The sequence below is a fragment of the Urocampus carinirostris genome, chromosome 6, assembly GCF_059441175.1.
Source record: "Urocampus carinirostris isolate Australia breed hairy pipefish chromosome 6, RoL_Ucar_1.0, whole genome shotgun sequence".
Taxonomy (NCBI): Eukaryota; Metazoa; Chordata; class Actinopteri; order Syngnathiformes; family Syngnathidae; genus Urocampus; species Urocampus carinirostris.
The window spans coordinates 16,804,002-16,819,042 of NC_142354.1; the positions used below are offsets into that span (position 1 = coordinate 16,804,002).

General features: G+C 37.7%; 1 protein-coding gene across 3 annotated transcripts in view; it reads right to left on the bottom strand.

Moving 5' to 3' along the window:
- The window catches only part of pax7a (paired box 7a), a 113,152-nt gene extending 106,024 nt beyond the window's left edge, over window positions 1-7,128 (bottom strand). For all 3 annotated transcript variants that reach the window (XM_088338063.1, XM_088338064.1, XM_088338061.1), the window contains exons 1-2: window positions 6,713-7,128; window positions 643-878 (exon numbers count right to left, since the gene is read on the bottom strand). In XM_088338063.1, coding sequence (XP_088194189.1) covers window positions 643-878; window positions 6,713-6,797 — 321 coding nt within the window. In that variant the 5' untranslated portion in view covers window positions 6,798-7,128. The remainder of the gene's footprint in view (window positions 1-642; window positions 879-6,712) is intronic.
- Between the last annotated feature and the right edge of the window lie 7,913 nt (window positions 7,129-15,041).

Here is a 15,041-nt window from a genome sequence, read left to right on the forward strand (position 1 = left end):
AAACTGAAAATCAAAAGTCAGAGGACGTATAAACATTTCCATGTAACACAAACGATGATTATATTTCGGTATTACAGTATTAATAAAGAGGTATAATCCTATCCCATTGGATTGTATTGTAACTTAATGAAAAAGAGAAATATTGGAGTCGTATTAATTATTTAGGGGTGTTTTAAATGCTGTGTTTTGCTGCAGCTGTACTTATTGTTATGGCTGCTTTCAACAAATTCATTTATGATAAAACAAACGTAAAAAAAACTACAGGTGGACTTCCTTAACATCGTTTGTTTTTTGGTAGAATACATAAATCAAGATTTATCATAACTGATGTTTAATGATTACGGTTCAAATTGCAATCTCGGGTACCTAATATGGTATCCTCTGTGCCCAATCTGATCTTGTTGCATACAATTTTTCACCACGTTGATATTATAATAAAGTATATTTTATTCTATTTTATTCTATTTTTGTCTTATAGCTTGTTTTCTCAAATAATACATATAAATAAAAAATATAATTCCAAGATTTTCAGTGATTGTTGTTCAAAGAGCGCTCAGGAGAACCCTCATATCGTCTCTGAATCCCGTTCTAAGTCCTCTGCGACCAATCCTCCCCCTCCCACGCCGCGTTACATGCACTCACCCTGGGCTTGCTGCCCCCGATGGCCCCCGGGCGAATGGATCCGGTCTCCTGGTAGCGGCAAAGGATCTTGGAGACGCAGCCGTGCGAGACGCGCAGTTGTCGCGAGATGACACACGGACGGATGCCGTGGTGGGCCATCTCCACGATCTTGTGGCGGATATGATTGGGCAGGGGTCTTCCGTTGATGAACACGCCGCCCAACTGGTTGACCCGGCCTTGGCCCAGTGGGGTGGACACTGCGGGCGTGGGGCAGCACACAACGTATAACAATGATGATAACATACATGGTAATGTATACGTTTTACCCCTATTCCATCCGTTTTTTTTAATCAAATTAAATCACAATTTGTGCAGCTTTAATCAGACAACCATTTACAATACAGCACTTTATAGATATTGGTTCAGTCCAGGAGAGTCAGCTTGTTTCTGAGATCAGGGCTAACTCACAGGGTGGACATCGTCAAATTTAATATACACATATTATAGTTAAATGGCTGAAATCATTTTTATTTTCCTCTTTTGACTGGAAAAAAATCATATAATTTGAACATAAGTGACTGATTTATTGTTCAATTGTGTTTTGCATGTTATAGAAACGTGTTTACTCAAAATAGATATATTAAACCATGTATGATTTTCTGTGTTTGCGTCATACACTTGAATCCCATTAACACTGATAAGAGTAAGTTAAAAATACTTAAATTATTTAAACAAATTGTGTTAAAGAGGTTTTACACTGCATATGTTATCATATTAACTCTGAACTTATCAGTGTTAAATTTGATCAACACCAAGGGTGTGATTTTTTCCATATGGTAAAAAACTTGACTAACACTCCTTTGTGCAATGTAGTGCAAAATAATTCCTGCTTTCAGATTAAGTTAGCTCTGAAAATGCACGTTCAGTGTACATTTTACAATCTGTAGAAAGGAATACCCGCGGGGTTAGTGTTAAAATGTATGCTATAGGTGTTAAATTAAAAGGTGTTATTTTACTGCAAAATGCAATTCAAAATGATGCATTCAATATTAGAAGAATAAAAATACAGTATGAAAAGCAATATTCTTTTAAATAATTGATTCAAAGAAATAATAAAATCGGAACAATAACACCTAAAATGAGTCAAATGTTTTGCAAAAAGGACATTATTTTTTGGTAAAAAAATATTCATCTTTTGCCACAATTTTGAATATTTTATTTGATAAAATTTGGTTATTATTTTTCATTTGTGTGTATTTTATATTTTTTAATGACCCTTTTAATATTTGCATCATTTTCTTCTTTATTTTTAAATGTTTTTTGTCTGATAACAATTTTTATTTTTATTTTTTTTAACAATTTCCTTCCCCCTTCCTTTTTTATTTTGAAACATTTATGAAAACTGCAGGGGGCCACTTGGGCAGTGTTAAAGAGCCTCATGTGGCTCTAGAGCCGCATGTTGCTGACACCCGTAACAGGAAAACAATGGGAACTGATACTCTGACATCTTTGTTGCAAATTAAAGTAATTTGTGACAGTTTCTGTTAGAGATTCAAACCATATGGGGACCAGAAAATGACAGCAGGACCCTGCACTGTTACAGATATTAAATAACACCACATTTACTGCATATGGGTAACAAACTAAGAAAGATTCTAAAATTATTGTTTATATTGTTTATTTGGTGAATTAAACACAATTATTTACACATTTTTTCTTTGTTTTTATTCTACATAGTCTGTGTGGCTGTGAGTGTAGGTGCTGCGTTGAGTTTATAAGGTTTATTAGTAAGGTTTATTTTGCTTACTTTAATGAACACTGTTTTTATTTTGCTAGAGGAATATACCTGGAAATATTTGAAAACTCGAACAATTACGATTATAGTAAGAAGTCTTTTCTGTATGAGGTAACAGCCATTGCTAACACAAGCACCGTTTCATCTCAAAGGCTTATGGAGTCAAAACAGTATTTTTAATATGCATTATTTTCACTTGTTGAGGTTCTTGGTACTTTGAAAAATGTGTTGAACCTCAAGCCCGTGTCTCAGAGATTAATTCTACATAGTCTCCCTTGCTGTGAGTAAATGGGTGCTGTGTTGAGTTATCGCTTAACCCTCCGCTTGTTAGTTTTCAGGTAAAACGTCAGCGGGTCGTGTGCAACCCGCGTCTTAAATTGGATATAAAATACACTAAAAGCAATAAAAAAATTGTTTTTTTCTCATCTTTAGATTATTTTCTCTCCCTGTATACCCCTCGTTTTCAATTACTCAGGGGTAATTTACAACACATCTGCTAAACGTGTTGTTTAAAAAAAAAAAACAAAACATTAATTATATGAAAAATATCTATAGGTTAGGGTCGTTTTCGACTCATATTTACTTAAAGAACCAAGCTAAATGATTTTTCTCATTAATAAAACTTTACCGAAAATATAAAATGAAAAGCACAACAGGTCAAAACAAAAACAAGATCAAACAACCATGAAGTACCAAGATCGATTTCTCGTTCAAAAACAAATAAATACCAAAATTAGAGAAATGTCTGCAAGAACTAGCATAACAATGCAAGTATCTTAAAACGTGTGGCCCAAAAAATATAATATTAGTGTATTTTTTGCAGATGTATGATTGCAGTTGATGCACAATGTGTCCAGCGCACTTACTATTTCAGTCCTGGCTGTAGCTAGTGTTTTATAATCTTGTTTTATAGCATGGTCGAAACTGACCCTGACTGAAGGTAACCATTTTAATTAAAGGACGTTATGTAATGATATTTGTTACTTCCCGACATCCCTGACAATGTCAAGAAGACTTGATTCAGGAAAAAAACCAAATGAATGTAGTTTATGTATGTATTTGATATTCAAAATGGGTCGGCGACCCTAACACAATAGGATGGTTAATAAGGGGAATTGAAAGCATTCATACAAGGTGACCAATTGGTTGAGGTTTCTATGTAATAATTGAAAAAAACCCGCTAGATTTTTTGGAAAAAGAGCGAGAGGTGAATTCCCCGACTGAGAGAGTGGCGCATCACGCACGCCCCTGAGCCCACTCCACGCACGCGCTCGCTCCAATTCCACGAACTGCAAGCCATCTGAAGAGGTTGCCACTTTGCCACCTTGATTATTCCTAGTCATGCTGTCCAAATATTGATGTGATCCTCCCCAAACCTTATTTGCCATTTGGGCAAAAAAATCCACGGATGAATCTAATAGCCAGACGCGCGCACTCCGTGCGTCATTACGCATAACGCGCGTATGTGCTTTCGCCTTTGCCACTTGAGCACGAACGCGGCCCTAATGGGAAAACGGTTGGCGTAAATGCATGCAAATACAGAAAAAAATACTGCTACTCGAATTCATCCCACTCGTGCCCGAGAGTGCGTGGGGACTGGACGCCAAATTAACAATTAGATTGCCTCTTTTGGCGGCGCTCTTACTTGTAATGCGTCACTTTTAATGTTATTAAAACACACACTTGGGGTTTTGGTCATACGGCAGGAGAAACAATGAATTTGTAGTTGATTTTTTAAAAATACACAATAATAATATATATTTAATACAATGGCGTAGGGGCGTATTCCCGCCAATATAAAAAATGCTCAGCACGCAAAACTAAGAAAATATATATCTTACGACTCATTCGGGAATTTATATTTTTGCTGCTAAATTTTATTAACCTACCTTTCATCGCATTATTATTATAAACTATTCTCTAAGCACTTCTTTATCATGATTTTTCCTATTTATCCTGACAGTATTCATCTTTTTTTCTCATTAAAATATTTATTACACATTTACCTGGAATGCCATGTCTAATCTCGTTTTTTACATTGTTTCACAACATTCATATCAATGACAATAAAGAAAAAACAATGTAATTTAAGTCAAATCAACATTTATTTTTAAAACACAACGAATTGCTGCTCATTGTGTTGTGTAAAAATATTCCTTGTAATATAAAAAAATGCCACCCCCTGTTAGCATTGAGCTATAATTATTCTCCCTGTACAATAATTTTATTGTTTTTACAGTTGTTAATAAAAAACAGGTTAAATTATGATGAAATGAGGAAAAATAAAAGCTCAGAATTTCATTGCATTAGCATAACAAACGCGTCTTTCTAACATTTTTATTTTAATAAAGAAAACGATAGAATATTGTGAAATAAGAGACAAAAATTGACGCTATTTTTGTTTGATGATTATGATTATAGTTATGATTGTGATTATATTTTTGAATATGATCATGGTTATCATTCTGATTATGATGATTTCATAAATTAACTTATTTCTTAGTGATTTTTAGCAATTATTTCCTATTTTGGGCAATAATTAAACTTGGTATTGCTTAATATTAACATAACAAAGATATTCTGCTAGTATTTATTTGCCTTTTACATTAAAAAACAAGTTAAAATATAGTAAAATTAGAGCAATAATTATTGTTTTGTCCCCAATATGATGTCCCCATCAATGCCAAGATCAAACCTCCACCCTTGCTTTAATAAATCATCATGATTGCTATACGGAAACCAATCATTTAAATGTGGTCACCAAAATCTGACAAGGAGGCAAGAGTAGAGCACTCGTCTTGAGACCAAGAGGTTACAGGTTCAATTCCTGGCTCCTCCGAATTAAATGTCAACGTGGGCGAGACACTGAAACCCGAATGCCCCCGATCGGCGGGTTGGCGCCTTGCATGTCTGTCGCCGTTTTCTACGTGTGAATGGGTGAGTGTGAAGCACATTGTAAAGCGATTTTGGGAGGTTTTCAGCGACTTTAAAAGTGCTATATAAATGCAGACCATTTAACATTTACAATCAGGAAATACTTAGCCGTATGGACCAATTTTAAAGGACCGTCTGTAAACAGTTTTTCAAATGTTGTTAAAATATTTTATTGTTTCATTGTACTACAAAAAGCTCACTTTCTAGGGGAAACTGTGTTAATTTAAATAGAAAATTATAAGGGCCGCAGGAGTCCTACGTTTTTTCAAGAGTTTTTTATTATAATATTTTCATTTATATCCCGGCCAAATTGTTATATGCATGTTAGAAAAATAGCTAACTTTAAACGGAATCTACTGTTCGTTTAAATACAAATTGTAAAGGACTGCACTAGTCATTGTATATGTTTCTCTTTATTCATTTCAGTAAAACTACCTATTATGTTTTTTCTTTTTGCATTTTATTTAATTTTCTTCTAATCAAATGGAATGGAAATAAAATGCAGATTATGTAGTTTTACTGAAAAAAGAAAAACTGACAAGGATAATATCCTACTATATAAATACACACTAGTCCTTGTATATATTTTTCATGTTTATTTTAGTAAAACTATTAAATTTGCATTTTACTTGACAATAGAAAAATCAAGTAGAATGCAAATTAAGTAATTTTACTGAAACAAAAAAAGAGAAACATATACAAGTATTGTGGTCCTTTACTGCAAGGTCAAAAAACAACATAACGAGTAAAAAGGGTACATGGGCACTTTCAATCCAACGTTGAGTAATTAAAACTAAAAATGGGACAGAACTATAAATGTTTTCATAAATTGGCCATTCCTGCAACTAGTGTCGGTATAAGCTAAACTTGAGTGTGGTTTTGCCTGAGAGCAATTAAATGTTTTATTGTTTTGAATTTTTTTTATGTCATTAATGTGTCTATTTGTTTATATGTTTATATGTGTTCCTTTATCCTTTTTAATAGAACCAGAATGGATAAATTGAAGAAGTGCGCGAGAGAATTGCAATTCTTACTCTTCGTCTGCTGACACTCAGCACAGTAATACTTAACTTACAAATATATATGTAATATAATGTAAAAATTTGGGGATTAAAAAAATTAATAAAGGTGAATATTTGGGGTTTTTTTGGAGGGGGGGTAAAATGTAGTAACTTTATGTTTAAACAAAATATGCAAACGAAAATAAATGTTTTATGTAGTGTAGTAATTCGTTAAATGGTGTAAGAAAAATTATTATTTAAACCCATTTCGTTCGATTTTCTTTCTCTCTCTGTTTTCATTATAGCGATATTTTGTGACCTTCAAACCCGCATAACAAAAGATGTCCCAGTGTCCTCTCACCTTCCAGGGGGAAGCCGGTCCTCGGGTAGTTCTGTCCCGGCGTGGGCCGCACCATCCTGGGCACAGTTCCGGGCAATGTAGCCATCCTGCAGCCACTCACTCAACAGTGCACGAAAAAACGAACCACACGAGCTGCTTGCACAAAGTCCAAAATGCAGGGAATGTTTTGGCAGGGGCGTAGGGGCTTGGGAGAGAATATTCGAAAGGGAAAATATGCAGTGAAATTCCAATCCCAGGTGGATACACTGGATGAGGTTCACATAAGAGAAGGAAGAAAGGGGGGAGGGAGGCTGTAGAACAATATTTAAAAGTGATGCCCTAATTCTACACGTCTATAGAAATCCAAAATAAAAGCAAGCTATTGTAGGGAGTGAAGGAGGCAATTGGGAATTTGTCACTCGCGTCCCCTTGGCGCATTTGGCGTGAGTGTAATGCGTGGAAGTAGTTGAAGTGTGCAAGTTTGGTGCACAAATCGTGGGAGGAGACACGCGTGATTTCCCATAGGCTCGTTTGGCCTTTTTCCTCAGCAGCCTTCGAGCCCGACCACCAATCACAAGCGAGGCCCTTTCAGACTTGTTTTTGAAACACCACCCTCATCCTCATTTTCATCACCAGGAGTATCCTCATTGTCCATCACAGCAAAGAAAAGGCAACTGAAAATGTTATTTTTTTGAATGCCAGTTTAACATGTTTAAAGCACTATGTGTATTATTTAGTGCCGCCTAGTGGTAAAAAATAATTCTTAAAAATAGAAACGTGATATGCTTTGAAAGAAAATAAAAATTGGTATTGAAAATGTCAGAACCAGAACAGGAGGAGGACCCAGATGCGTAATGCTTTTACACAAGCCTTATTTAACGGGAATGGGGCAGTCATGCACGTTAACACACACGCCAGAGATTCTGCAATCGCTGGGCGGAAGAAGTAAGACAGAAGTCCGGCGTGGAAAAACAGGAAGCCAGAGGCCGACGAGATCGATACCAGATACACGAGCACATACCGGACCGACGGGGTCAATACCTGACAGGATGGGAAATACAGGATCGATACCAGATACACGAGCAGATACCGGACAGATGGGATCGATACCGGACAGGACGGGTCAGACAGGATCGATACCAGATACTGGAGACTGGAGTCAGATATCAGACAGGACGAGACAGACTGGATCGATATCAGACACTGGAGACGGGAGTCCAATATCAAACAGGACAAGATAGACGGGATCGATACCGGACAGGATACACAAGCAGGATACCGGACAAAAACACTTGCGGGTGCAGAGGTTCGTTGACGGACTGACAAAGGGTGAGTGAGAGCACTGAGGTTAAATAGGAGGGAAGCCACTCAGGCAACGAGCCGCAGTCGGCACCAAACGACGTGGCCAAGAGAGGGCAATGGGCAATAGTGACAAAAAACATCTATGTATTTTCTTAAACTAACCAAAAATCAGGTACTTTTTTTATATAAAGAAAAAAATAGCAATCTGCAGGAAAATTTTACTCAAGATATGCTGTTTGGTAGGAGCTGGATTATCAACTTGATGTATGCCTTGTCTCAGGTGGTGCAGATATTAAACAATTGTTCAAATAATCCACATGTTTTTAAATTTCTCATTCCATTTTGAAAGAATATTATGATCTTCAACATAAATACTTTTTCATTTAATTTGCATTAAACATATATGTTCTGTGATATTTACACCACAAAGGATATCACATATTTTGAAATACCCTGTATTATATGTATAATATACACTACCATTCAACTACCCAGACAACAGCGTGTTTTCTATTAATGGTCATACTTGTTATTTTTGATCAAATTTGAGGAAAAATAAATATAAAGTACAATTAAGAAGGTTACAAAATAATGAAATTGTCACGGTTGCCCATGGCGCCCAATTGGCCCCGCCCAGTTGGCGCCAGCTGAAACTCGTTGACTGATTGGCTTCCCTCTTATTCAAGCTCAGTGCTCTCACTCACCCTTAGTCAGTTCGTCAACGAACCTCTGCACCCGCAAGACGTGTGATTTGACTCTGTCCGATTTCCTAATTGTGTTTCCTGTCAGGTATCGTTCCCGTCTATTTTGTCCTGTTTAATATCGATCTCCAGTATCGTTCCAGGCTATTTTGTTCTGTTTAATATTGATCTCTAGTTTCTGGTAGCGATCCCATCTAGTTTGTCCTGTTTAATTTCTACCTTCAGTGTCTGGTGTCATTTCCGTCTATCTCGTCCTGCTTGTTATATCATTTTTTTTATCTTTCCAACTTTGCTTTCGTCAAACAATGGAAATTTCTAAGCAACCCTAAACTTTTGAACAATATTATATATACTGTAAGAAAAATACTAAGCAATAATACATGCATTTTTTAAAATACTCATACTCAAGAAATGTATTTTACATAACACGGGGATCACTAAGAGTTAACTGACCTGATTGTCTGCCATCTTAATGCTTAAGTGCCCCAAAAACAGATACCCAGTGAAAGGCTGGGCATTAACATTAGAAGAAATATGGTGTGGTTTGGTCACATTGAGTCTCCGTGTGTCATGATTACTGACGCGAGGCACCTGGCGCCAACTGCCTCAGACGCTAATTGGCTGCTGGTCTCTTTTCAAACCCCCGTCTTCCTGTCACCCGTTGTCAGTCCGTCTGCGAATCTCAGCTCACGCCAGGCAAGCCTTTTCGACCCTGACTCTCTCCTGTCCTGATTCCTGTTTGATTCCCGGTTCCGACCCCTCTCCTGAACTTGACTACGACTTCCACGTCTGAGTAACCTGCTCCCCACGATCAACGATCTACAGATCCTGTATTCTTTACCTGTATTCTTTCCCTTCTTCCTAATGAAACTAAGAGAAACACACGCAAGTGGGTCCTGTCTTCGTTCTGATCCTGACACCGTACTTTGTTTACTTGTGCCTTTTAGCACTCGTTTTCAGTTGCACTACGCCAGGGGTCTTCAACCTTAAGCTGGGAGCTTAGTTTTCGTCATTAATTAGCGCAAAGTTTGTTTTCCATTTCTATGTTATTACCAGATAATTGGAAGTAGGGTTGAATAGATTCGCTCAACCACTAATTTCATAATTTTACGAGAAAGTCACACTGACCCAGCACTGGTGAGCTAGTTTCTAGACCTGGGCCACGGCCACCTCAGCTGTCCTTAGGGGACACCATATTGGACACCCCTGCACTACACAATAAAGCAACATCTCGTGGTCGAATAATACACACTGGCCCTTTAAAATACACATTTGGTAATGGAATTTACTAAAATTTCACAAAAAGCCACCACTTTATTTATTTATGTGGAGACTTAATATTGAAAATCATCCATGTTACAGCATTGTGAAAACGTCATTTTTTTATGAATGTGAGTTTTTCGACTTTTGTTTTTAAGGTATTTTCTGTAAATTGATGCATAATTTTAATGGAATTAGATGAACAAAATGACGTGTAACACATTGACTACAGGTTTCCCTAGATATGAATTGCTTCACAGTTATATCGGCATAATTTTGTGTGTGTTTTTGTGTGTGTGCGTGTACATATATGCGTGTCAATTGGCGTTGCAGGCACTCCTGGTGGAGGGCAAATTTCCACAAAACATTTTTGGCCAGCATCAATTAGGGGAGTGTGCTGGGGGTGAAATGGCGATTTCACATGAGCGCATGCAGCGTGAGGCGAGTGGGGAGGATGCCTCGAGCCCCGGCCTGACCCTCCAAACTTAGTTGCCACCCCTAAATTGGGAGGTTGAGTGGTGGGTGAGGGGCTAAGCTAAGCATCAATCATGAGACAACCATATAACAGAGCTGTCATGGCGAATTTATGGAAAGAATAAAGGAATTCAAGGGAATCAACAGGTAGGTCTCTAAAAAAAATGGATAAATGATGAATGAATACAAATTGGCAGAGCAAGAAAAGCAATATATAAGTGTAAGCATGGAAAGAAAATGTTTTATTGTCTTGGGTTAGGGTTAATTATTTATTGTCTTGGGTTAGGGTAATAATAATTTTTACTTGAACCACTAATTTCCAATAAGTTAAAGTTAAAGAAGAATATAAATTCAAATTAAAACTATTTAAAATAACTAAATAATAATATATATATATATATATATATATATATATATATATATATATATATATATATATATATATATATATATATATATATATATATATATATATATATATATATATATATATATATATATATATATATATTTCTGCCATACTTAACATATTGTGCAGAAGTCTGGGGCAATAATTACAAAAGTTCACTACAGCCCCTTTTTATTCTCCAAAAACGTGCAATTAGAACCATACACAGGGTAGGATTTTGAGATCATACTAATATTTTATTCCGGCAGTCCAAATTATTAAAATCAGATGATTTAGTAAATTTTTTTGCTGCACAACTGCTATCTAAGGTGAACAAAAACATACTGCCGGAAAACATCCATGAATTATTCATTCGGAAAAAAGGATATTATAACTTAAGGGGCTGTCGTAAATTCATAATCCCAAAGGTGAGAACCACCAGGATAAGTATGTGTGTGTCTGTGTGTGGAGTCAAACTTTGGAACAATTTACCAGACGAGATCAAACAATGTCCAACTATTCACGTGTTCAAATTTAAATACAAAAAAAACCTTCCTGGCGGAATACAGAGATGAAGAAAATGGGGTATGAGTGATACGAGAGATTGGGAATAGTGTGTAGAACTATTGTTAACTTTGTGTGTTATTGTTGCTATTGTTATATCATAACTGTTATTATTAATATTATTACAATTGTCATTATATCATTGGTGTATTTAATAGAGAAGATGAAGGGGTAGGGAATATAAGCATTTGCTTCTGACTACCTCTTTTCGAACATATTATGGAACATTATTTTGCTGTTGAGTTATTTTTTTGTTCTGTTTTTATTTTAATGTTCAAAGAAAGTTTTAATTCATTCATTCATATATATATATATATATATATATATATATATATATATATATATATATATATATATATATATATATATATATATATATATATATATATATATATTTAGCTCACATATAATACGTATAGAGAACTGGAAGTTGACCTCCTCCCAGACGTGGATGATATGAATTGATCATTCAATGCGGTGAATGAATTGATTTCTACAGTGATTCAAAAGATTTGATGCATGCTTTTGTCACATTTGTGATTTAAATATGATGACATTCACCACATCTCCGGAGAAGTCATCCAAACCACCTCATCATCCCATGCACCTGCGGCGTTCGAATGAGAATCTTCCCCATTGACCCAACTGGCCAGGAAGCTACGCAAGATGCTGTCATGATTACCGATGCGATTCACCTGTGCCCGCTCCTTTGGTGCTAACTGCCTCAGACTCTGATTGGCTTCTTGTCCCAATTCAAACCCACTCCTATCTGTCCCCTTTTGTCAGTCTGTCTGCGAATCTCTGTTTTTACACGGCAAGCCCTTCTTCGACCCTGACTCACGCCTGTCCTGTTTTCTGCTCCTGTTTGTCTCTCGCTACGACCTGTTTTGATCTCGACCACGTCTGCTCTCCCGTCCCGAATTACGATCTGTTTTTTTTTTTTCATCCCGCCCACGTCTGCTGTCCCGTCCCGGCTTACGAGTCGTTTCTGACCTCGACAACGTCTTGCTCTCACTGTCCCGGCTACCGACCAGTTTTCCGCCCGCCACCGCTCGCTACGGAAGATCAACTTCCGTGTTCGGATCACAAGCCGATTACGAGAGGGAGCACCGGATCGTGGGCGCACCCCTTCATCGTTTCTTCAAAAAAAAACCTGTGGTAAACGTTACGCGAGTGGGTCCTTTTTCCGTTCTTTTCCTGACAGATGCTACAAGTCAGGACATAGATAGGACGTATATACCAGGAAGTAAAAGACTTCATTTCCACAAAACACCTGCAAACATATAAATACATATTTTCACATTTAGATACAACAAAGTCAAGTCATAATTATTTGTAAAGCCCTAGATCACAAAAAGTCTCAAAGGGCTGCACAGACCAGAACGTTGAGAATTCTGATGATTTAGGTCTAGACAAAGAGACATGACTTGACTTGAGTATCTCCTAAACAAAACCTACATGAGGTCAAGGAAAAACTAAATATCCTCAGTTTTAGGAAAATGAAGAAAAACTTTAGTCCTCCTTCCAGGAGGACCGGGCTACAATGAATGTTGCAAGGACACCAGAAGAGAATACACAGACATCATCAAATTAATTATAACAGAATGTCCAGAGCAGCACGGCGGCGCAGTGGTTAGCGCATGTCTGGCACAGTTCATGTCTTGGGAACCTCCTACGTGGGTTTAAATCCAGCTCCAGACTTCCTGTGCGGAGTTTGTATGTTCTCCCCGTGCTTGCGTGGGTTTCCTCCGGGCACTCCATTCCAAAAACAAGCATTTCAGGTGAATTGGCCAGTTCAAATTGTCCCTAGGTGTGAATGAGCGAGTGAGTTGTCTGTCCCTGTGTGCCCTGCGATTGACCAGTTCAGGGTGTCCCCTGCCCACTGCCCGATGATTGCTGGGATGGGCTCCAGCACCCCCGCGACCCTACTGAGGATAAGCGGTGTAGTTAATGAGATAAAATGAGAATGTCCAGATGACAGCTTCCTACCCCAAAATCTTGACCGATACAGGTTCTTGATATTGCGGTACATCCGGTCCAAGTGCTAGTAAGATGGCAAGAAAAACATGCAATGCGTAACAACCAGGCTAATCCATTTCCCTCAAGGACAAGAAGACAAGAGGAATGTAAGTGTTTCACTTCCACTGAGGTTGCAGATCATAAGAGCGGCGTTTTCCACAGTACAGGACTCAAATGCAGAATGATCTCAAACCTGCAGATTTCTTCTTGACTCTTGGACTCACGAGTAGAGCAGCCTTTTTCGAGCAAAGGCTCCGAGCAAGAACATGACGGGGACTTAAATCGGAAACATATGAGAGGGCAACTCCATGCAGAATTTGATAGAATACCGACAGAACCTTAAAATCATAGTGAGCCAGTGCAGGTCAGTTAAAATTTGTGTAATGTGATCAAACGTTCTTGTCCTTAAAAGCCTTGCTGCAGCATTTTGTACCAGCTGCAGGTTCTTGATTTTGGACTTTGGGAGACCGGGAGTAGTACATTACAGTAATCGATCCAAGCAGTAATAAACACATTATCTATAATACCAGCATTCGGTCTCGACAGCATTGGGGGAATCTTCGTAGGATTACGAAGGTGGAAGAAAGCTATTCTAGTAATATACATATCGTGTACCAAAAACGACTGACTAAATGTGACACCTATATTTTTGAAAGAGTCACTCTGGGTGATATTACATTTCTTAAGGTTCAGTGCACTGTTTGAGAACAAATTACGGCATTGTAATGATCCAACTGTGACGTATTTTTTTAATTAAGTACCCTGAACCAGCACTTTCGATAGGGCTATCAAAGGGTCATTGTGTATTATTTAGCTACCCAGTGGTTAAAAAAACGTAATTTGTTTAAAAAATAAATACATCTTTGTCGTGATTACCTAACTGGAGCCACCTGAGGTAATCAGCTGGCGTGCTGGAATGCGCTTCCTGATTGGTGGAAGCTTTCTACTTAAGCTGTCAGCGTCCAGCGATGGACGTTGGAGTGTACTCCTCGTTTCCAAGAGTGAGCCTCCAACATTCAAGGTACCCACGATCCCTTTGTCTATTCCAAGCCTGCTTCTCGTTGCCTGACCCTTTTCTGTTACAAGTTTACGATCTACTCTCCCGCCCCGGCCACCGACTTACCTGCTACGTTGCTCGTCACGCGTTTCACCACGGAGCTGCCATTCCGTCCAAAGAGCCTTTCTGCCACCAAGAGCCGACGTCTCAAGTCTGCTCCACCGACCCTTGTCCAAATAAACTATAAAACTGACGCTTTGGATCCGAGTGCTTGTTCTGGTCCCTGACACATCTTGTTTTTTCTATTCTACTAGGAAAAAAATGTGTTTCGCCCTTGGAAGCATTACCTCCCAGAACAAGCACTCTTCCATGAGTAACGGGAGAAAATTAGTGGTAAGAAAAAACAAAAACACAAATGGCATCATGTAATCGACGTGTTTTATGAGGAATACCTGGAATATGACAATAGTTTGTTTTTTATGTGTTAATTATCTTATTTATTTAATTCAATTTTATTGTTTGTTAATGCGACATCCATTGCAGCCTGGAAGGGAATTACTTCAGGTGCGGTCTCTTCTCAATGTTTCTTCATTTTTCTCATGCTGAGGTTTTGGAGTTTTTTCTTGCCCTTGTGTAGGTTTTAGA